The sequence below is a fragment of the Colletotrichum destructivum genome, chromosome 10, assembly GCF_034447905.1.
Source record: "Colletotrichum destructivum chromosome 10, complete sequence".
In the NCBI taxonomy this organism is placed as follows: domain Eukaryota; kingdom Fungi; phylum Ascomycota; class Sordariomycetes; order Glomerellales; family Glomerellaceae; genus Colletotrichum; species Colletotrichum destructivum.
Window position 1 is genome coordinate 11,366 of NC_085905.1, and position 23,756 is coordinate 35,121.

The 23,756-nt window shown below is 47.4% G+C and overlaps 6 protein-coding genes across 6 annotated transcripts; 4 read left to right on the forward strand and 2 right to left on the reverse strand.

Annotated features, from left to right (window-relative positions):
* Positions 1 to 240: 240 nt before the first annotated feature.
* Positions 241 to 1,418, forward strand: CDEST_14261 (Putative PD-(D/E)XK nuclease; the record flags this gene model as incomplete). The annotated part of the gene is made up of 5 exons (XM_062930417.1): positions 241 to 339; positions 451 to 573; positions 625 to 713; positions 783 to 1,179; positions 1,236 to 1,418. The coding sequence occupies 4 exons, from the start codon at positions 241 to 243 to the stop codon at positions 1,051 to 1,053; spliced, it is 582 nt and encodes a 193-aa protein (XP_062786468.1). The 3' UTR covers positions 1,054 to 1,179; positions 1,236 to 1,418.
* A 2,822-nt stretch (positions 1,419 to 4,240) lies between these two features.
* Positions 4,241 to 4,624, reverse strand: CDEST_14262 (uncharacterized protein; the record flags this gene model as incomplete). The annotated part of the gene is made up of 1 exon (XM_062930418.1): positions 4,241 to 4,624. One exon carries the CDS (start codon positions 4,622 to 4,624, stop codon positions 4,241 to 4,243), a length of 384 nt encoding a protein of 127 aa, XP_062786469.1.
* Positions 4,625 to 7,190: 2,566 nt separating this feature from the next.
* Positions 7,191 to 7,577, forward strand: CDEST_14263 (uncharacterized protein; the record flags this gene model as incomplete). Its single annotated transcript, XM_062930419.1, has 1 exon — positions 7,191 to 7,577. The coding sequence occupies one exon, from the start codon at positions 7,191 to 7,193 to the stop codon at positions 7,575 to 7,577; it is 387 nt and encodes a 128-aa protein (XP_062786470.1).
* Positions 7,578 to 9,531: 1,954 nt separating this feature from the next.
* CDEST_14264 (Putative zn(2)Cys(6) fungal-type DNA-binding domain, fungal transcription factor) lies at positions 9,532 to 11,252 on the reverse strand (the record flags this gene model as incomplete). Its single annotated transcript, XM_062930420.1, has 2 exons — positions 9,532 to 11,002; positions 11,137 to 11,252. The coding sequence occupies 2 exons, from the start codon at positions 11,250 to 11,252 to the stop codon at positions 9,532 to 9,534; spliced, it is 1,587 nt and encodes a 528-aa protein (XP_062786471.1).
* A 755-nt stretch (positions 11,253 to 12,007) lies between these two features.
* CDEST_14265 (Putative lysophospholipase, catalytic domain, Acyl transferase/acyl hydrolase/lysophospholipase) lies at positions 12,008 to 14,044 on the forward strand (the record flags this gene model as incomplete). The annotated part of the gene is made up of 3 exons (XM_062930421.1): positions 12,008 to 12,767; positions 12,820 to 13,230; positions 13,284 to 14,044. The coding sequence occupies 3 exons, from the start codon at positions 12,008 to 12,010 to the stop codon at positions 14,042 to 14,044; spliced, it is 1,932 nt and encodes a 643-aa protein (XP_062786472.1).
* A 6,086-nt stretch (positions 14,045 to 20,130) lies between these two features.
* On the forward strand, positions 20,131 to 20,491 carry CDEST_14266 (uncharacterized protein; the record flags this gene model as incomplete). The annotated part of the gene is made up of 2 exons (XM_062930422.1): positions 20,131 to 20,142; positions 20,198 to 20,491. 2 exons carry the CDS (start codon positions 20,131 to 20,133, stop codon positions 20,489 to 20,491), a joined length of 306 nt encoding a protein of 101 aa, XP_062786473.1.
* Between the last annotated feature and the right edge of the window lie 3,265 nt (positions 20,492 to 23,756).

Sequence of the window (23,756 nt, forward strand, 5' to 3'; positions counted from 1 at the left end):
CCTGGTCCGTGCGTCTTGCGGCGACTGCGCGTGCATGCATGGGGTAAGGGTTGCGGAGGGGGTTAAGGGTTAGTGAGTAAGTGAGGGGAACAAAGGGTTGCGGAGGGGGGGAACGGGTCTTGGTAACCCCCTACGGTAATCGGCTGAAAAAACAATCGGCAAAACGCACGGACCAGCCCTCCCCTTCTTGCGCGCAACCCTGCACCCCAACCCTGGTATTCGGCCAGAATACCACCGTCAATGACGCTTAGTATTCACCTCCCTCCCGCTCTAGCAGAGGTCCAGGACACTATCTACGACTTTTACAAAGACCAACGTATTATCCCCTTATCCCACAAGGTGCGTTGCCCCCATCCCGTCCCATCCATCACCTGCCACATCGGTAGGGACAACAGCCCCATCCTGCCGCTTCCATCGCTAACCCTTTGCCTGCTTTTCCTCCCAACGCAGACCAAAGCCGCTACCATCCGTAGCCCAGAGGCAAGGGACATATTAAGCCTCACCCTTTTTAAAGACACCTCCAAGCCCCAACAATACAGTCCAATTCCTCCTGTCCGGTCGCTACGCACAGCGGTCAGGAACTCGTCCAAGTTCGCCAGCCAGCGCGCGTCAGAGCCCATGTAGAACACTAAGGTCTACGCCTATCTGCTACGCCTCGCCCTCCAGCCAGATCTCAAAGACGTCAACAGCAGTCTCATCAACTTCACCGTTGCGTAAGCCCCATATCCCTCCTCCTCGCTTGCCTAACCTGCCGTTGCTAACTTCTTCCCCCGCCCATCCAGGACCACCGCCCGCACGCACCATCTGCTCCACAACAGAGGCCCTTCTAAGATGATTGACTTTGCTATGTACATTAATACCAAGGTCGTCCAGGACACACACCTCTCGCAGCGCATCAAGGAACTCCGCCAAAAGTTCCCCTCTAACGCCGTCAACTCCACGCTATACCACTTTCTACGCAACAAGCCCATCTCCGTAACCATCAAGACTAAGAGGAGCGATGGCCTCAAGCAAGCCGTGCTGCAGATCGGCATTTGGCAAGCCGCCCACTAGGCCTACCTCAACCGTATCGCCTCTAAGAAGGGTGCCACCCTTAACAGCCTAGAGTTCCTCCTAGGCCTAGTCGTATCAGGGGCCAACTAGTATTTTGTCGCATCTACCAGAGAGGGCCAGCGAACGGTATGTCCCCCTTCCCCAGTCCTGTTAACCATGCACTAACTAACCAACTCTTGCAGACGTTGTGGGAGAAGCAGCCCATTAGATCTACGCAGTCGCTTGTTAGAACCTACAAGGTTATTTAGACCATACAGTACCTAGCATGGTGGTTGGCTGAGGTGTACTAGCTGTAGTTTATAAGCACTATTCTCTTGTAAAGTTTTACTTGTGCAAAGGCAAAAGTATAATAAAGACAACAACCCAGCAGCCCTATTACCAAGGCAACCAGGCTACTGGAACATGGAGCATCTCCTCGCGCCGAACGCAAAGCCTGCGATGCAACACAAAGGGTATCTCAACAAAAGCCTACACTTGTCGCCGACCCAACGGTAGTAGAGATCGAGGTTGCTACAGATGTGCATCGCTAGAGGCCATCAAGGGCGCACCAAGCATGGCATTCGACGCCAATACGTCGCCCGTCTGGCCCCATCAAGAGTCACTCACTCGTACACTAACTAGAAGTAGAAGGTATGGAGGGACTGGGCTGACAGAGCTACCGCAGGGCCCAAGAGAATAGTGTGTCATAGTGTCCTTCACAAGCACAATTAATGTCGTGGCCGCTTAATGAATAAACCTAAAACACCATGAATAAGACTACTATTACTGCAAATGATTAGCCTTAAGATTAGCGTGCTGGGCTAGTCTTGCTTCCAAGGGACCTGGACAATCCAAACGGAGAGGCATCGAGTTACATTCAACCACTCTCATGTCGACCGAGAGATACCAGGTACACTAATCCTGAGGATGAGGAAGGTCAATACCGAGTTGTCTGACACTAGGATTGGCAGCTACTGAGAATAGGACCTTAAGAATATACAAGTACTGACCGATACCGGCCTAGACGGACTGAATGTGTTGACGCCGCCCCGTATGCTCGCCACTAGCGTTGGCCTTCACTGGATCTTCCCGACCAAGGCTTCTGTGCCGCCATCCACATCACCGCTGAGGGTCCCACACGTGCACTCAACTTGGGGTGCAGCATCTAATTAAGCTGAGTCCCCTTCCTGTAGCCATGCATGGCTTGACGGGGGAGGGAGAGGGAGTGGTAACAGGTGGTGTCTATGGTGCTGCATGTTTTTTTTTTCTGATTGTTATCTGTAGTCTACATCGTCATTTGTACGCCGAAACGGAAGAACAAAGGTCCATCGGTGAATGACCGGATTGACGAGCTCACCGGGCTTACCGGAGGGTCCACATCGTTCCGTGCATGTTCTCGGAGTCGAGGGGGAGATGACATAATCGACAGAATAACCGGATGATAAACATGCCCAACCCTGATTAACTAGCTTCTCTTTAAGAACCATTAAATTCCGTGAGTTCGGCATAATAGGATGCTCTTTTGTCGAATACTACGCAGTAGAATCGATGGGAAAATCGAGTGTGGATTGTGCAAGATCTATCTATCCCTTGGGGATTCTGGGAATGCTCAAATAGCAGCGGTTGGGCCAGCAGTGGTTGAGCACGTGACAAAATCATCCTTAGGATAAGTAGGGTATGGATCTGCTTAACATGCCGTTCGGTGATGGCAATAGACAGCTGACGGTACGTCCGAGTGTTGATAGACTGTCCTGTGAACTTTGTGCTAGCTCTTACCAGCTCCTTTAAGAGTTTGTCGGTCGACTATGGTGTTTCTAGGCATAACTGGGAGGCAAACAAGATGGAGGACCCCGGCGTATTAGGTGTGCAGAGACGTACTCTTTTAAGCATGCTTGTGAAAGGCCTGATGTAGACGAGATAGAGATACAGAAGTCGTCCTACAACGTCTAGGAGGAACCTTACTACATAGAACTTGTTATTTGTTATTTGTTAGGTCTTATAATGCCTTGTAATAAGGACAAGCTTGTGCTCTAGAGTAAACGTAGACGCCGCGCGGCGTAGAGGTCTTATTTTAGTGTTCGATGCTTGCTAGCTTAGATCTACATGCAGCTTATCCGCTAGTAAGGTAGATCAAGGCAAACAGCGCAGATAACTAGCTCTAGAGTAGGACACCGCTGTAGATCTAGTCCTATTACTAGCCATCCGCCTTCTACTAGTCCTTAATGCTGTATGCCTTAAAGAGGTAGCAGCAGACTAGATTATTGCTTGCTGTCTAATAGCTGCAGTGACAGCAGGCATAGCTGCAGGTAGCTGTTAGTGCTTTGTGTAGCAGGAGGCTGTTAGGATAGGGACTAATGTTGTTTAGGTCCTTAAGCTGCAGGGACTTTACTAGCGCGCTTAGCCTATAGCGTTGCATCTTAGGTATATTGTATTTCTTAGCTAGGTAGCAGCTTATGTGCTCCCTAAATAGCTTTAATGTGTAACTATAAGGCTAGTAGATAAAAACTAGTTTAAGCTTGTTTAAGTAAAGTTGTAAGGCTTTAAGGCGCTAGCGCTGCTTATCTGTTAAGCTATGCAGCATTATAGGCTAGGATAGAGGGGGATATAAGAGAGCTATATAGCTATATAGAGTAGTATGTAATTAATGTTCTTATTTAAGAAGATTAAAAACAGCTTACTGTAGCTAAAGTTACTAACTTACTTTCTTTTATAAGGTAATATGCAGTTAGGGGAAGAGGTTTAGGAATGCATTAACATTTTATTTAAAGATAGAGATACTAAAGCAGTAAGTAGGGTGCATCTAATATTGTTAGCTAATAGGAGGCCTAGGGAACGCATTAAGATTTCCTAGTTAAGCAGGGGGGCATAGAATAGGACGATAAATAGGTTCGGCTAATGGTTGTACACAGACGGCCGTATCTCGACGCGTTCCGGCGGAGAATACTTGAGTAGGGGTTCTTTATCTACTGGCAATTTGTTGCTGCGACCGCGGCAGCCGCAGCAAAAGCGGAGCAAAGCGCGACTTGTGTTGGTTATTGTGTTGTGTTTGGCTACATACGGGGCTATAAAGGCGAAGAAGGCACTCAGAAAGTATGAGATCTAGGCCCAGCCTTGTTCTTCCCTAGCAGGGTGACAAATTTAATAACCCTACGCTCTTAAAATACCCTTTGCACAAGCAGCCTCTATCTCGCACAGTTTTAGGTAATGTCTAGCCACCACTACTCCCGGTGCCACGACCGAAATAACCGACGATGATGGCTCCATTTCCTCCTGCCCTACCAACACCGGAGCCATCAGTGTCGCAATACCAGTCGTCCTGGCGCAACTGCAAGCTCCTAAAGCTCTGGGGAGCGGAAGCACCTTGTGTTGGCGGCGGGTATTTTCGCATAATTGCGTTGGAGGCGTCATAGACGTCCGGATCGACTTGGGTGTCTGCTGCGAAGAACTGGTCTGAAGTGTGGGCGCCCTGGCAACTCGCGTCCGAGACAACGTTGGTGTCGGCGCAAAAGACCTTGGCTTCCGAGGCGCGCGCCAGATAAAGCGCTGCAGCAGCTTGTAACCCCGGCAAGGCGGCGAGGTTTCTTCTTTTCATGGCGGCGACGACTGATCTGGCGCAGTCTGGAGGGTACAATTGGAAGGGATAAAATCTAGATTGTAGCCAAGAATGAATAAATAAAGATTTCAAGAGAGAGCTGGGAGTAGGCAGAGTGTAAATGTAATGCTGGGTTGGAGCTGGGGTCACATTGAAGAATACATTTGTGCTTTATAGTGGGTTGCAGCATGACCTTTGGAATTCTACGCAGCGCACTAGGTGACAAGCAGAATACAGCTAGGATTGCGTTAGTATTGCAACTGTTAATTTACTAGGAATAAGAAACCCTAATAGAGAGTGCTTCAAATTTCGCAGAAAAACCTATGCCTAGATCGACAAGTCATTATTATTGCCTTTAACTAGTAACGTACATGCATAGCAAGTGGCCCATCATAGCAAGTGGCCCACTTCCTCCTTCCTCCTCAAACTTCAACTTTACATCAACATTCCTCTACGTACGATAATGAGTTCTTCTTCAAACGAAAGTCGTATTATCCTTGCAATTAAAGCTATTAAAAAAGACCCAAATCTATCTGTACGAAAAGCAGCCTCTATCTACAACGTCCCAAGAACAACACTTCGACACCGACGCGCTGGACAATTACCACACCACGAGACTCGTACGAAATCAATGAAGATGACTGAGCTAGAAGAAACAGTGATTCTTGAACGAGTTATTGACCTAATCGATCGAGGATTTCCACCGCGACTTGACGACGTACGAGATATGGCTGATTGCCTCCTTGACGAACGCGACGCGACGCGTGTCGGACCCCGATGGGCAGAGAACTTCGTACGACGCCAACCACAACTAAAGACGCGTTTTCGACGTGGAATTGACTATCAGAGGGCGTTAGCTGAGGATCCTGCAATTGTGCAGGCCTGGTTTGCCCTCGTACGAAACACAATCGCGAAGTACGGAATCCACAATGACGATATCTACAATTTTGATGAGACGGGCTTCTTGATGGGAATGCTGTCGCACGCAAAGGTTGTTACAACCTCCGATCGCCGTGGAAGGCCTCGTACGAAGCAGCCTGGCAATCGCGAATGGGTTTCTGTCATTCAGGGCGTATGTGCAGATGGCTGGGCGCTGCCTCCGTACGTCATCGTCAAGGGCAAATATCACCTCCTCTCATGGTATACCAATGGCCAATTCCCACCCCAATGGCGCGTCCACCCTAGCGAAAATGGATGGACTACAAACGAGATTGGCCTAGATTGGCTACAGCATTTTGAAAAGTGTACAAAGTCTCGTACGAAGGGTGTTAAGCGGCTCCTAATCCTTGATGGCCACAACAGCCACAAGTCTACCAAGTTTGACGATTACTGCAAGGAACACAGCATTATTGCTCTTTGCATGCCTCCCCATTCATCGCACGAGCTCCAGCCTCTTGATGTTGGCTGTTTTAGTCCGCTGAAGGCGTCGTACGGCAAGGAAATTGAGAAAATGATGCGGATGCAGATTACGCACATTACTAAGGACGACTTCTTTCCTGCCTTTAAGGCAGCCTTTTTCACTTCAATGGGTGAAGAAAACGTACGAGCTGGCTTTAGACAGGCTGGCCTTATCCCTTTCAACCCAGAAGTAGTTATTTCCCGCCTGGATTTCAAGCCAAAGACGCCAACACCATCCAACTCACGCCCAAGCAGCCAGGGCTCCTGGGACCCAAAGACACCAACTACAGCACATGACGCCGTACGAAGCTCTGCATCACTTAAGAAAAGGATTACCAGTCATCAATATAGCTCACCAACCCATTTGTACGAAGTAGTTGACTTGCAGGCCAAAGGTATTAGCAAGTTAGCACACAAACTAGCTCTTGTTGAAGCTGAGTGCCGTGGGCTTCGTACGGCAAATGAGATACTAAGCAAGCGTCGGAGGGCTAAAAAAACCCAACTGCGTCTTGGAGGGTCCCTTAATGCAGCTGAAGCAGAGGCAATCCGGGTAGAGAAGGGGGTTGTTGATGCTGGAGGCGAAAATACACGTCAGGAGGGGGCTCGTACGGAGGGGGGTGAATTGCGCGGTCGGCGATGTGGCAATTGCGGAAAGACTGGACATAACGTACGAACATGTCAGGTAGTATGGGAGACCTCTGAAGAAGAGGATGATGAGTAGTTTTAATTGATTTCGTACGATGCTGCTTGATTGACTTATATAAATGGCTGGAGGGTAGGTAGAGGTGGGCCACTTGCTATGATGGGCCACTTGCTATGCATGTACGTTAATGTATATTAAATTAATAACGCTTGCATTATAGTTGAAAGAAAATTAAATTAATAAGCTAAGTCCCAGCCGTTAGGTAAACTGTAAAAAGCAAGGAGAAAATTCTATTTGGTTGAAAATATAAATAACTTAAACTGTTAACCGAAGAGAAGATTCAAATGTTTTGCTCTCATTAGCTTATTTAATTTTCCCATATCAGCCCAGGTCTATTTCCAGCCTGTCATTAAACCTTTTTTTGTTTAAAAAAAAAAACCCCCCCAAAAAAACTGCTCGGACTCTACAGTAGCAATCCCCCACCCTTACTTACTACATGCACACATTTGCTAATGTATTTCCTAGATGCATTTGTCTACAATCCACCTGTTGGCGATGTCTTTTGCTGGCGTCTGCAGCCAAGAATTCGTACCATGTGTCGAAGGGACTCCCAACGGCGACTCAATCACTGGGTTCCAATTCGTTGGGGCCTGCAGCAGGTGGGCGTGGATTGCGGGTAGTGACTACGACATCGACGTCAGCATCCAGTCAGACTGCTCTCTGAGACAAAACTGGCCCAACAACCAGGCCATCTCACTTGTTTGCATTCAGGTCTCCCCGGATCCGTCTGCACCTGGGGCTGTTCCAACTAAGTGTTTCTGGGCTCCTGATAGCTTCACCACCAACACCGCATGCCAGCTCCCAGACTCCTATTGCAATGGCATTGTCAGTGTCTTAGGATGGCCGAGGTAATTGTCCTGCGCTAGCTTGTAGACTATCTAAGTAGCCCCCCCCCCCCCCCCCCCGCCCCCCCACAGCCCCGAGCCCGTCGGGTTAGGGCTAGGTTAAAGGGCTAGGATAGATAGGGCGACAGCAGGGAGGCTGGCGCAGGGCTGGGCTAGGGCGTCGGTCCGTTGTATTAGATAGTATAGTATACTACACTACATTTGCATACACTTACACTAAATAAACAACAAATAGTAAAAGCCCTGCAGGGCTTTTTTTTCCCCTCCTAGTATAGTAGTAATAGATAGTAGTAGTATAGTTGTTATAGTATTAATTAAAGTATCTACTAAATAGTGTTACAACCTAAAAAGCGTTAGTTAATATAACTACTATTACAACCTATTAAATATAATAGGACTAGGAGACACCCCTACAAGGCACCTAGCAGTTACAGACAAGTTATATGCTGCAGATATAGGAAACTAGGGTATACTCCTCTAGCGCAAAAGAACTATAGTATAAGGTTATATAGAGATAAGGAAGTAAGCAACTAATTATGCATAAGTACAATTAATTACAACGTAAGTGCTTATGCACCCTACTTTAAGTAATTACTTTATATGACACCTAGATTACTAGTAATTAGGTGTAAGCTAGAACCTTAGCAATAAGCATATAGGACTTATGTATAGAATAGACTTAGATAGACTTAAGAATAGACTTCTATAGCTCTTTAGCAATTAACTTTATAATTATCCCCTTAGATACTCTTAGCAGCCTTTACTAGTAACTAATATTATAAGCCCCTTATTAAGTATAACGTAGTTCACAAGTAAATAAATTATATAAGTAAGTGAATTACTTCTTATTGCTAAGAAAACCTTAATTTCTAAGTATTTATTAAAAAGCGAATCTTAAGCTATAGAAGACCTAGTTTTAATTATTATATAGCGATAAGAGTTATATTTTAGAATATAATAGTATATAAATTCTATTTTACTTTAATCTCTTTATATAAAGATAAGCTGTTATCTTAAGGCTAGATAAGGGTCTATCTATATCTATAAGAGATATAGTACTGTGCTTATTATTAAAGTATTACTTATTAGAATCTAAGTCTTATCGTTATACAACAATAAAAACTAGACCTTTTTTAGTTAAAGATTCGCTTTTAATAAATAGTTAGAACTTAGGGTTTACTTAGCGATAAGAAGTGATTCACTTACTTGTATGATTCATTCACTTGTGAACTACGTTATAACTAATTACTATATCTTCTAAAGACCTAATCCTTTTAGCACAACTTACAGTACTATTTAATAGCCTTATTGCCTTAGCTTCTGCTAATAGACACTACTATAGAAAGCCGACTGTAATATACTAATACTACAATAGTATAAATAGAAGGATAAGTTATATGTAGTAAACAGGGTTTAGCTGTTGTAATAGAATGTAGGTAGTATAGGTAGATATTTTTTCGATTTTTTCGATTTTTTCGATTTCTTCGATTTCTTCGATTTCTTCGATTTCTTCGATTTCTTCGATTTCTTCGATTTCTTCGATTTCTTCGATTTCTTCATTTTCTGCAGTAATTAATAGTCTACTTCAATTACCACTTACCCTTCTATTGTACAATAATTACACTGTATTCTAGCAGCGCTAGCACAACTAAAGTAGAAACCTGTTAGTGTTGGATTACCTAGCTAGAATACAGGCAGGCGGTTAGCCTGCAGGAAGCAGCAGCAGTCAGGCCCGGAGATTCTGCCTCTAGGCCGCCAACGACGATATCTTTACATCTGCTGCTTCCTCTAGCTGCCTCTCTTTTTGTCCTTCTACACACATCTACAGAATACAGTATCAGTTTTTGCTATTCGTTCAATTTACCACCTATACAGGTATCCTGTAATACCAACACTTACATTCTTGTAACAGTATAATCCAGACCGCAATGTTCAACAAGGCCTTATACGGGGCCAGCCCGTTATGATTGTAGCTCAATTCTCTTGACCATACTACCACTGTCCCAAACTGCCTCACGTATATGTACTGATCGGAGAATATCTAGTGCCCGTGTTCTGTGTCTCTCATCATTGCTATAAAAGCAGATAAATGACACGGATGGCGAGATGTCGCTCCCGAGGGTGAAGGTGGGATGTTTCGAGAAGGACCGTAGGACAAGCTCAGCTTGGTCGAGGATCCTGTCAGCTTGCTCGGGTGATCCGCTAGGAACCTCTTGGAGCAGAGTTTCCCATACGCGCCGCCGCAGTTCGAGCATCGCCATCCTTTGAAATTCGCGCTTTGTGGCTCCTCTCTTCTCGGCTTGCTGGACCGTCTTATCGAATCTCCGTCTCCAGATCCTGAATCTGCCGACGACGGGGTCTATGTCGACGCCATCGGCATATGACGGGCCATAAGTGGCGTTGTTGCGTGGAACGGCAGCTCCTGGGTCGAATCCGTTAAAATAGATCGGTAGTTCAGAGCTTACTTCTGAGAGGATGGTATCCTTGTAGGTCTTAGCTAGGACGAATGCCCTATTGGTGTATGTCCCAAGATCGATATCGAGATTGTCAAGCAAGTCTCGGGCGACAGTGAAATCGCGAAAAGGTTGCGATGGATTATCCGGGTCACTAGTGACGGGCTTCATATAGGCCCTGAGATCCGGCACCACCTCGTCTTCTTTGTACAGAGACGCTTGAACGCCAATGCGGGCAAAAAGACTAGCGATCTCCCCCATGGAATCGTCCATACTGGCGCCTGCCTTTCCAGTCTCGGCCAAGGGATGAGGAGGACGAGAAAGAATTAGCCTCGAACCAGATCTTAAGTGCTGTATGGATTCATCTGCACGACCTTTGATGTTCTCGAGGCAGTAGAATAACAGAGAACAGACCACAACTGTTCGAACGTCCATCACCCCACATGAGGTTGAATTTGGGAGGAGATGGCCGATGGCTTTGTTATACTGCTGAACAGCAATAGTTTCCAGCCATGCTTTTGTGTCATGTGCCGAAGGGTCAGAAGAGCCCAGTAAGAATGATCGATGAGCGACACCGAGAGCTGTGGCGGCATATCTTACAGCCGGGATAGCATTGCCCAAGGGCAGAACGTGCCGGTCCCAGAAACAAGTGGAGTTGGGCGGCAGTGCAAGATCCGGGACGGTGAATGTTCGAAAGTGGTGAAAGAAGGCTCGGTCTGTGAGATCCCGTAGGGTATCAGGATCGAGGCATACACGAGGTAAAGGTACGAGACGTAACATCTCGTTCTTCAAGGGCGCGCGCGTCTTTCGTGACTTCTTTTGTGGGACTTGCTTAGTTTCCGTTGCAAGATAGCCGTCGCATACGACTTTGCTGTCCTGGCCTGTTTCTGGTTGGTACCGACATGTCAAATAATGGGTTCTAGTAGACTCACATTTCTTGCAAGTCGGCTTGGCCTCGTCACATTTCACGTGGCGAACCCTGATTTTGGACGCACCGTGTCAAAATTACGAAGCAACGAATGAGATAGAGACACTCACTTGCTATGGATGGATGTATACGGTTAGCCGTGTTGTATTTTAGTGATGATGTACAGTGAATGGGGCGCCACTTACCATGTCAGACAACCTGTTCTGACCTTGGGGGCATAAGCTCTTGTGTACTTCGACATCGTCCGGATAGTCATCGTGCCACTCATCTTGGAAACAACGTCAAGTCGTCGCAGGTTCATGTCATGGAACAGGAGACAGAAGTTTCCTCCCTGGCCAATACGACAGGCCTGCGAGAGTTGCTGTTATTAACGCAAAGGACATGGTTTGGGACACTCACAAGCAATTAAAATAGGAGAGGGTGCTTGCTCGGCAGTGGCCTTCTAAGCCTCAACCCGCCTGTGGGTCACGGTAGGGCCGATAAATTTCCAGCACACCTGCCCTGCATAACCATGATCGGAGCTGCACAGAGAAGACGTCTCTCATTGGCTGCACCGTAAAAGCAAGGGCTCTACCACGCACCATGTTTCACGCTATTCGAAAGAAGGTAATCAGTATTAGGCTCCACCATAATTATAACTTTTGCGGGCACGAATCATGGAGTCAGTGATGCGATTCAGTGAGCCTCAAAGGTTCGTCTTTTGGCCGATTGCCTTCATAATCCACAGTGGAGAGGGAGAACCCCAGCCCATTGGCTATTGTGGTCGCTATCAATTGATATGATGTCAGCTATTGACTTCCACATGAACTAGAATAACATTCTGGACTCTGCATCACGCCTCGGTCCCTCGGAGCGAGCCATGGCAAAATTTGAAGGGATGGTGCACACCACGGGGTGCGAGGCCATGCGGAGAGTAAACAATAGTAAGACCCAAAGTCCGATTACAAATCCCAATAGAAAGCATATATATAGCGAGCCATCCTTTGAGGAAAAAGGTTGAGAGTTTCCCAGCCAAGTCTGTCGCTACAGTCTCTTTCTTTCTCGCAATGATGCTCAATGGGTTGCCCTTATTGGTGGCAACTGCGCCGACGCTGCTCTTCGCGGCGTCAGGTAAGTGATCTCAGCCAGAATTACTGCCACAGTCAAATTCAACTGACATCTGACGAAACAGCAAATAGTTACAGAACCGCGACCATCGATTGTCCCGTCAACGACCGGCCCACGATCAGAGACTTCAAGTCCCTCTCCGTGGACGAGAAGCTTTGGACTCAAAAGCGGCGCAACAATACTATACCTGCCTTGCGCGATCTCGTCAAGCGACTTGGAATCACCGGCTTCGACTCGGACGCCTATTTTGACGGCGCGAAGAATACCTCCATGTTGCCCAATATCGGCATTGCTGTGTCGGGAGGCGGGTGGCGTGCTCTCATGAACGGAGCCGGAGCCATCGCTGCGTACGATCAGCGCACGCCTGGCTCTACCGGTGTGGGTCAGCTCGGGGGTCTTTTGCAGTCTACAACATACTTCGCGGGTCTGTCTGGTGGTGGATGGCTCGTGTCTTCTCTCTACGCCAACGACTTCCCCACGGTGCAGAGTATTGTCAACACGGATGATTCGACCTCGATTTGGCAGTTCCAGAATTCGATTTTTGAGGGGCCCGACATGGGAGCCACTGATGGTTCGAATGCTGCAGCATATTTCGGAGCGATCGCCGACCAGGTTGCCGCAAAGGTTGACAGTGGTTTCAATACCACTCTCACCGACTTCTGGGGCCGGGCGTTGTCGTTCCAACTGCTTAATTCGTCTGGGGAAGCCAGTAAGTCTTGAAATACCAAGTTTTGCATTCGACATTGGCTTATCCGTCCCAGTTTCCACATTTTCCTCAATCCAGAACAACCCTGGATTTGCTGCCGCCGAATTCCCCTTGCCAATCCTCGTGGCTGATGAGCGCCAAGAAGGTCAGTCCGTCCTGTTCTCAACCAACACCACCAATTATGAATTTACACCGTGGGAACTGGGGTCCTTCGACTCTGTCGGATTTGTTCCTCTTCGATATGTCGGATCCAATTTCGAAGCCGGCGAAATCGCGTCTGACGGAACATGTGTGACTGGTTTGGACGAGTTAAGCTTTGTCTTTGGAACCTCGAGTTCACTATTCAACCAGTTCCTGCTTCAGATCAATACCACAGACATGGTTCCAGCCATATTCAAGGATGCGGTGACCAGCGTTCTTGTCGGGCTGGATCAAAACCATATGGATGTTGCCGATTGGTCACCTAGTAGGTCCTATGAAACACCATCACTTGTCAGCGTCGACTAAATTTGGTAACAGACCCATTTTACCACTGGAATAATGCAACGAATGCAAACGCACAGACGAAAAAATTCACTCTTGTCGACGGCGGCGAGGACCTCCAGAATATCCCATTCACGCCTCTGCTGCAGCCCTCGCGCGAAGTTGATGTCATCTTTGCCGTCGACTCCTCCGCCGACACACTAGATCCCCGGGGGTCAAACTGGCCAAATGGAACCGCAATGGTGGCCACTTACGAGCGTTCACTATTTCAAGACGACGGGACGACTTTCCCTCCGGTACCCGATGTAAACACCTTCATCAACCTGGGACTAAACTCCCGTCCTACCATGTTCGGGTGCGATGCTGGAAATTTGACTGCCAACAGCACCGCGCCACTTATTGTTTACCTCCCCCATTCGCCTTATGTATTCAATTCGAACGTGTCGACCTTCACTCCAACCTACCAACTTGATGTTCGGAATGCCATCATTCGGAACGGGTATGATGTCGCCACGAGGGGCAACGCTACAGTTGACTCGCAGTGGCCAACGTGCGTTGCATGTGCCATCATGTCTCGTAGCTGGGAAAGGACGAACACCACTGTACCTGAGGTGTGCCGTGACTGCTTTTTGAAGTACTGCTGGGATGGAACAACGAACTCTACGACGCCGGGTCCTTACACTCCACACATACTTCTAGAGGCCGTCAAGGTGGAAGGCGTTGCTGGGACAACAAAACCGATCATTGGACTTTCCCTTGCCGCCACAGCTCTAGCATTGACAATTCTTGGGCTCTAGAAAGGTACTTGGGGGGATATGGGAATGGGGAAGATTTTAGAAGTGGTGGTCCACGGGTCATGTATAGGCAGAGAATTTTCTTCCGAGACGCGCGTGCAGCTACCGCTAAACAGATGAATACACCCCTCAGAAGCGCACGTGGTTTGTTCTGTTGGAATAGGAACTGGGTACCAACTTGATGTATGCAAGGATGAGCAAGAGAAAATAAATGATCAAATGTGTAAAAACTCATCTCACATGTGCAGATTGGGTTTTAGGGCGGAACTTTGGCAGCTGAAAGATTTGGCCCTATTGACAAATGCTGTTTTTGGGGGTCTTTCGTAGATATTGATTACAGTATAAATATCCGGTACACTCTGCTGTAATACTTGTATTATATTCCAGGGTCCGGGAGTGTGTATGTCAGCTTAACTAGCGGTTCCCTTGGAACTTAATCCTGTCCAATATCTAAACTTCATTACCTGCTTTATAAAATACATAGCATTGCATGTAAAGCCGGAGGTGTTTATTAGCTGACGATGTCATCGAGAAACCCAACATTTCTGTAAATTCACACTAGAAAAGCCAGCTGGCATATGGGGCCAAGATATGCAACGCGCTGTATGGACAGGCTCAAGTTGAGATTGCAGCAAACCATCACCGCAGGACGTCGGCCACCTATTTTCGAATGTCTATGACATTACATTCTACCTTCCAACCCCCCTTCCATAACATTATGTTATCTTTCACAACTCCGAATTAGGCCCCAGTTCCATCTCCCCTTTCTTTTTTCCCGGTCTGATGAACAACGAAACAGGCATCTTCTCAAGTTATTTTACATCTTTTAAGTGCCCAGCTTCCTGATATATCGACTTACAGATTGAGCCAGGTAATAAAGCACAGATCGTCAACAAGGTGCAGATGAGCATCTTAGAGCCGCAGCCGCAGCGGGAAAAGACTGCCAGGGGCGGGAAGAGCAATGCTAGTATATATGCGAGAAAATTGCCCTACAAGACTTGATATCAGCTACCTAAGTCCGGCAGCCCGAGATCCTGGACTGCTGAGAAGACCCCAACACATGATCCGTGAGAAAGGTTCAGGTAGGTACCCACCATGTTGAAATAAATGAAGCTCGGTCGTAGGAGGACAAGTACCAGTGTTGACAGACAAGGCAACGTAGTAAATATAACGACTTTATGTGAAGATGGGTATTGAAGTAGTGGCCGCTGAATACCAAGTGCTGGGTAAATGCCTAGCTTTTATAAGAAGCCGCTGTTTTGAATTGCAATTCTTAATGATTCTTGTGGTGGCATACAAGGCTACTTCTCGAGATTAAAGCTGGGTTTTCTCCACAAGCTCGTCAATACATCGGAACGTAGGCGTGAAGTCCCACTATAGAATGACCCATGACTACTGTGATTGGCTGCACCGTATAAGTCAATAGGAGTGTTTCGCTGCTATCCCGGGCCCGCAAAACGATATGGGTCCAGACCCACAGCCGAGGTTTACATGATAGGACTTCCAAATGTACGCGGCCCCAATTTTGAGGCGTGACTCCAAGAGCACTTCGTTAAAACCCATGCTGTGGTGGTACGGGTAAGTTTAGCCTTCCCTACCAGCTAGTGTGGGGCTGGCCAACGCTGAGCATTAACACTCAATGGCCAAAGATGTGCTTGAGGATCTCGAAAGTAGTGTTGCTGACATAATCTCAAGGCAACTGACAGGGGGCTGAAACTTTGGCCTGATACCGCACTAGTGCTCGGTGTCACGGCATAGCAGAGCCGATCCCCGACTTGCCATTGACGGCTATTGCTATGCTGGAACTTTCGTGCAGCGCAGGCTTGGAGACTTTTTTCTAAAAAGTCCTTGTTAACCCTAAATGCTTAGCACAACATATGAGCGGCTCGGAAATCTATTTTCTAAGCTCTCATTTGGATGGAACAGAATAAGACATATAGTTTGATATTAATTTGCATGCTATCGTACATAAAGGCGCAATTGGTGTCGGTGCTTATAACAACTTCCGCTATCGAATCGAGAATATGAAAACTGAAGTGGAGTAATAGGGATGGATGCGTAGACGGCCCGCCCGGCGATCTACCACTGTGCCCGGAGCGTGTTCCAAAGCTCTCTGATCTTGCTGGCGGCCATCTGGGCGGTGTCAAAGGCGGCGTGGAGCTGGTCGCGAGCGGCGCGGACGCCCGGGTGCCTGTCGACGGAAAAGGGGACGTTGTCGTTGGCCAAAGCCGGAGTAGACGAGGGCTGGGACATATCTACGATCTGCTACAACAAACGCATGTCAGAGAGGGAGACTTGACCTAATCCAGGGGACTGGTGCACGAACAAGAGAAGCGACAGGAAAAGTCAAGGAAGAAGAAGAGACAGGACACGGCCAAAGCCAAAACGCAAGACAAAGCCAAAGATGGGAAAAGTAGGGAACACAGAGGTCGAGAAAACTCGGAAGACTGGAACCGGGCGATGCAGATGTAGGCTAGATGGGGTTTGAACTTCAAACTACCCTAATACCAAAAGCCCAGACAGAGCGACAAGGCAGGCAGGGGAGGGAACATGTATAGGAACATTATACTGATGATGGGAGGAAGTTCTCCCCAGACTTGGCTGCACATCAAGTCGCTGTGTATGGAAAGGAGAGTGTTACCGGGAGTTTGTGGGCAGCAAAGGGAGACTTAGAAGGTAGGAGGAGCAACGCAGGTAATGCACAAATGAATGGTGCTTTTCAGGAACTTTAAAAATGTTGGCTGTGAAGCTCGATAGTGATTTCTGAATTCTCAGCTTGAGCATCATCGAGCAGCAGGAGGCCCTAACTGAAGACACATAACCCCTTCCTAGCAGCCGTAGCAACCTTAACGACCAGCTTATAGCGCATAGAGCAAAGAATCAGACAGACAAGACGCAAAGCAACAGCCAGTCCAACCCGAGCGTAGTGACCTCCGTCCCTGAATTCCCGCGAGGTATTCGTTCGTGATGGCAGTAGATAATCGATTAAGCACCATGTTGCCTGCTCACAACCCGCTTCTCAGGGTCAAAATCATCCTTTGTCGCGATGACGGACTGGCACAAGGTGTGCAGGGCACAAAGTAGCGTGTCAATAGTTTCCGTCGGGCTGTGGCTGCCGTAGGCAGGTTTCTAGGCGGCAGGCATAGGGCCAAGGCGGATGATGCTGTGGCACATGGCCAAGAGGGCATTGCGGCGCTCGTCAAGACCAACGTTGTCGGGCGGAGGTTGCGACTCGGGCACAGAGGAGGAGGCATCTAGCTCTAGGAGCAGGAACGAAATGGTTAGCGACTTGGGTTGCGTTGCGGTCGTCAGAGGGAGGGGAGAAGGGAGTTTAGAGTGAACAGGGTGTTAAAAAACGGGAGATGCAATTACATACTGCTTGGCTCCTGCTTGCGGCTTGGTGATAAAGAAGACATAGTCGTAAAGAGTGCGTAAGATGTAAATACTTTATATATTTATTAATTGCAACGGCTGGAGGCTGTATAAACATAGGGATGCTACGTCCTTCTAGGGAGCGCAGAGTGAAAGTACAGCTGACAGAGAGTGGATACAATACAGTTACTGATTCAGCCTAAACAAGCCCTCAACGGTTGCAATTGTGCAGCATGTAGGCTAATAAGAGCTGCAGGAGCGGTCAACAGTGTCGCTTGATGCATCTAGGAAGCGCTTTAAGACATATCTAGCTCCGGATAGAGTTACAAACTTGACTTAGCATTGACACGTCACCTGTTTTGATAATATGCAGCCCAGCCACACCCTATGCAGTCTTTATGTAGGTAATGGAACGCTACTATTTACAACGTGTTAAGCACAACAGCATCAACAGACACAGCAAGTCTTATAGTCTAGATTGACTGCTAAAACCTAGGATGGCTTTTTGATTTCGCCTTAGGAAGAATCGCTAGCCGGCACATCGCCTCGCTTACATATTATAGCAGGACCGGATCCAGTTTTAAGCTAATGTCTTCTAGTTCAGACTTAAACGCTCTTTCTTTCCCATGTGGAGTAGGCATGTAAGTACACCGCTGTACTAACTCTACGTTTCAATGATTAGGAAGTGGCTGCAGCGTAAGCCGGTTTTTAGCTGAAAATGGATACAAGTACCACTTGCATGAAGTACTGCTAAGTCTTTCAATGTACAGAATCTGTGGTTCTTCCACATGCTGTCATGTCACATGCTAGTAAGCTCATAGAAGACCAGGGAATCGTGTCGAAGGTTTAGAGTGTCGCTTGTTGAATATGGCAGAAGGTGATCACATCAAACTTGCGATAATAATTCACGTCAGCGATCCCTACGCTTGGGTGACCATAGATTCCATCGAAGTTATTGACAATACAAGCGACGATATTCCTAACACTTCTCCCTTCGACAGATAAGCGTCCGAATCTGCAACTTTAGCCCAAAGATGCCGGCTTAGACCTACCGGAAGTGTCCTGACATTTGTGCCATATGCTCACTGTGAGCCAGAACGGTCGTATGACAGCGAGCCTACGATACGTCATAATGTGGAATAGAGGCTGTCCGTGAAGAACTGGGGGCAAGCTGGCGAATCGGAGCTTGACGTTGTCGTATCTCCACGCAAGTTCTGGAAACAGGTTCTCCGACCGAAGCTTACATGGACATACTTCTTTTACCTGGGCACCATCCTAGTCTGGCAGCATGGAGCAGCTAAAAAGCACAAGCAGATCAATAGTTACTTAAGAGACGCGCTAATGTACACACAGTTAGCCTATTACTAACTACCCTTGTTAATCTAACAGGAATGGCTATATACATAACTAGTGGGCCTTTGTAGGAATCTTGCTATTGGATAATCATTGTAACAACGACGACAACGATAACGAAAACGACTACAAGAGGTTATTTTAAAGACAACTTAAATATATTCTAATGCTACTCTCTTATCTTAGCACCAGCTACATTAGGATGCTATGAGATGCTCTTACTAGCCTGGTTTTGTACATTGGTCTGGATTCTAGAAACTTAGTTACCTAAAGCAATAGATAAGACTCTTTCTCTATTTTACCTTGCAAAACTTTTACCTTCCTAACCTAAGTCGTCACACTGGCATCCTAAGAGGCACCGAGACTTTAGGGCAAACGGTTGCGTAGGCGTGTGTTACCCCCCCCCCCCTTTCCTACTTACACCTACACGCAATGCTTGAACTGCTTGCTGATGTAGCATGTGTTGACTGTGTAATGCAGTATATAATTTAAGACTTGGCGTCCTTAAGATGTAGGAGCAGTGTTAGACGTTAATGCCTTATGTAGAGACACTGTTACATAAAGAGCTGTTAAAAAAACGAATAATTATGTGGGAATCGAACCTGCGACCTCGGGGCTCGGGATAAGACTGCCCCGCCTACGCGCAACTGACCCGCTGCCAGGCGGCCTGTTTCTGCAGGGTTCAGTCTTGTATAACTCGGTAGGTCTACTGCAGTTGCCACAGAATGCCTGTTGGCTGCAGTACTAGCTCGAGTGGTGGCCCTAGCAGCTAGGGTTGTGTTGGATGAGGGTCCTCTATTTATTGATGAGTTGTGACCTGCCGCTTTAGTTCAATAGTCTGAAGGGCGAGACCTCTGCAGCAAGGAAGATGACCCTAAAGGCTTCGTTTGTAATAGTGTTTAGCCTAAACCAGGGGGGTTATCTAGCGTAGAGAGGCTTCTGTCTTATCTAGGTAAAGACCTCATCTTTGACTTGCGTGGTAGGGCCTAGAGCATCTCCACTATTGCTGCGTAGTTCAGTCAGTTAATATGGTGGAACGTGGGCAAACCACTTTGTGGAGATCTCTAACTTTGTTTGCTTGGGACACCAGCTGTCAAACGGTTTGATCTTACATGTGTGTAAGCAATAAGCATGGAATGGAATACCGTACATATGACTCGTGACTCTTGCAGCGATAGAAGAAAACCAAGCCTCTATCATGGTTAGAAATCTATAAGAAGTCGTATCTGCTATCCCTCATCAACCAAGCATTCATCGTCAACCAAACATTCATCATCGGAAACATTCATCAGCTTTTATAACAACCTTTTTGAAGTCCTACTTTCCAAAGAAATCAATTTCATCACCTTCAATATTGAAAAACCATGAAGCTCATTGTAGGAAGTCTGATCAGGAGTATCTGCAAAGTGTGTAGGCTAAATCTACCTCTAGATTCCCACTGTTATTATTACCCTCCTCTCGACCCTGGGCTCGGCTTGCTCCAGCTACGAATTCTGTCGCTGCCACAATGCCGACACTAGCGTCAACATACCCGCCACAGAAAAATCTTGCAAAAACCTCGGGGGGAGCATGGTCACCACCAATTTTGGTAGATACTGCTCTGGCTATGTTGCAAATGCCGGTATTGGCGGGGTTCAACCTGTTTTCTTAAACAACTGCAGGTTTAGGGTGCAGTGCAACGCCAACGGAGCTCCCCTTGACTCGAACTGCTACGCAAAGGCATAGAGCAAACGGCAGAATTTGGAGTTGACAGTTTAGGATTGTAGCAGCTTGTACTTCTCTTCTAGGCTTCTTTGGTCTTGCTTCAAAGCTAAGAGTTAGAAAGCAGGACTACACGGTGATAGAGGGTTTTTTGCTTAGAATGATAGCCGCTTTTGCTTGTTTTCTTAGCTTTTTTGTCCTACTATAACATACAATACAGCTCTTCTTTAAATTCTGTGCTACTACACTTTTAACTGTTACCTACCTATTATAATACGTAAGAGAGGTAAAGCGCCGTCCGCTTTACTTCAGCCAAACTGATCTTTGCCTACGTGCAGGGCTAAGATGAAACACCAACATCTGGGAGGCCGCCAACTACCTCGGCGCCGAAGAAAGATTAATCTTTGACAGAATACCCTATCTCACCGGGACAGACGGAACGCAAACAAGCACGGTGGAAGAGCAGGCTGGGGACCCGCTGTCGATGTTCTTCCCGCCTCTCCTCAACGCGATAGAAGAGGAAGGGCAGCGGCCGCAGAGGTCGCCCGTACAGATGCCCGAAGTGACCATCGAAGAGATTGAGACGCAACCGTTTAGGATGAAACCGTGGAAGGCACCAGGCGCGGACGGACTTGTTACGACCCGAATCTTACGACCCGATGACGAAGCTGACGACAGACAAAAACACATTGCAGACCGTCGGGACCATCACTAACGAGCTCGCTTGCGATTCTCGCAGCGGCTTTGGGACCGAGACCAAAACGGTAAGCCATTCGACGTGGCCGCCGCCAAGGATTCCTTAAAACTGCAGAAGTGATCCCTGGAGGCTACCATCTTGGAACTGGAGTAAGAGGAAATGCTACGACCAGCAGGTTCAGAACCGCTGGAAGAGGCGAGATGAAGTGCGAGAGGTGGCTACTTCGGACGGGAAATTCCAGAACCCGGGCTTTGTGAATTACCGAAAGCACCCAGAAAGAGTGTAAGACAGGGTAGAATGATACATCGCAGCCTTTCGTAACACTCGGACATATAATTACCGGTTGAAGACCTTTGCCGTGAAACAACTTGCTATCTTGCGTAATCCACACTTACTTGTATGACGCAGTAATTAATTAATGAATGAACCACCACACCATCATTCAGTTCTTGCGACGCATTGCTTGTGCGATTGATGGTCTTAGTCCCTTGCTATTGTTGGAAAAGTTTTAGTGGACTTGGCTGCCCTAGAGAGAACTGTCGTCAATAGGGAGGCAGCGGCCAGGATTGCCCCTGACACATGGATGGGACTGACAGGACCTGATGGAACTTAAGAGCTATTTAGCTTTTGCCTCCCTCTATTTCCCAATTCGGATTTACGAGTGCGCCTGAGGCCGCGGAGTCCGCTTCAGGTAAGTTAATAAAATATTAGATTAATAGTAGGTGTTCCTCCCTATGCTTGCCTATAATAATTAAAATGTCGTTAGTGCTAAAGCTTATGTAGCAGACTAACCTAACGTCTTATCTATGCAAACAAGGTACGATCCCGTCTAGGTAATACCTGCAGTAGGCACAACTATTTAATCTGTAATATGTTTTAGTACGGAGTAAGATGATTGAATGTTTTAACCCTATCAGGAAGCTACCCTGGCTGTTCACTCCAGGCTGGTAGGCTCATCTGACTCAAAGGTCACGGCGGGTTCCTACAATTCCGGGCCTGATGCCATTTCCGGAATTTACGACTCTAGCTAGGTTCTTGTCTCTAGTTTGAAACTTTGTCTTAAGGCGGCAAAAAGCAACCCACAGCGAGCTCCCTAGCGATGGTAGATCGAGCCAGGCTAGAGCTTGACACAGGCGCTCCCTATTAGATTGAACAACACAAGGACAGATCCAAAACACAAAGGTCCTTTGTACACATCCTCAATTGTTAAAACTGAATCTGTAGTTCTTTTATTTTTCGTTTATTCCTCTACGTCCATTTCCTGAATCCAGCTGCAGCTGGCGGCTGCGAAGGACTTAGAGAGACGCCCGCAATAGCCTGACTGTAGATGTCCATATCCATCGATCCGTGACCGAATGTATTGCTGTAGTAATAACTCCTGGTATATAGCAATGTGTTTCATCCCCTCCAAATTGGTCATTGATGAACATCTCCAGCTCTTGCACGCGGTAGTACCCTGTGTGTCGTCTTTTGAGTGTGCCAAGTCGGCAGTCCCAGGGTGGCGCAGTGTGCAGGACCCAGTTTTCGAGTCAGTCACGACGCAGTCTAACATAGCCACAACCATGATCACTCAGGGAGCCTATCTTGTTTATCTAAGTAGCGCCCTCGACGCCCGAAGCCATTTGAGCCTCTTTAATCATTCCCTGAAGCATTGCTGCGCTCATTAACCTTGTTGTAACCATCGAAACATTCGCACCTCAACTATTTCAGCGCCGCACAATGAAAATCGTCTCCGCAATCCTCGCCCTGTCGTTACCTTTGACTCATTTGGCTTTGGCGCAAAACACACGATGTTACTTCAACAGCTGGATCGCTTGCCTCGATTGGTGTGACGACACCAATCTCAGCCAACCACCATCTGTTGTTGTAGCTTGCCGAGTCCATCAGCGTTGCGACTTGTGCCCCAGATGAAAGCGTTTCGGCAGTAACACACACGCATCCCATCTAGCTGTTCAGGTTGCTAACTGAAGCTTAGGAAGCGCTCGTATCTTACGTTTTGTGGGAGACGCATTACAGTGATCATGTGCATAGCGATGGCGTGTGAAAGAAATGTAACAGAACCACGAGCGAGGCAAGTAGTAGAAATGATCATTACGAGCAAAGGTGAACCAGAACTAGCCCCAAGGTCCATCTGTATACTCTATGTGACGATGCACAAAGCGAAGAATACAGCTCAGTACTCAAACTGCGATTCAAGGTCGCGCTGTCAAGATGTCAGATGCTGGAGAGACACATGGTGAGGAGGCACTCGAAAAGGCGGTAAAACTACTGTGAAATAAGTAGAGACTGCATATAAGAAACCTTCTATCTATATACCTATGTGCACTAACTTTGATTATAATGATCATTGCCAAGTGCTTATGATCACGGTGACCAACTGTGTTAGACTACGCCATGTCTTTGGTGACCTACCTCACCCACCACAAGCAGGCCAACTGAGGTAAACCCAAGGCACAATCATATCACAATTCAATTTAATCGATAGCAGTGGTGTTAGGGACCTTGGCACATGCCTCCCTAGGCCGGATCGTGGCCACTTACCTCCAGAGGCGCAGCTCCGCGTCGCACAGCTTCCCCTAGAGCACAGCACTT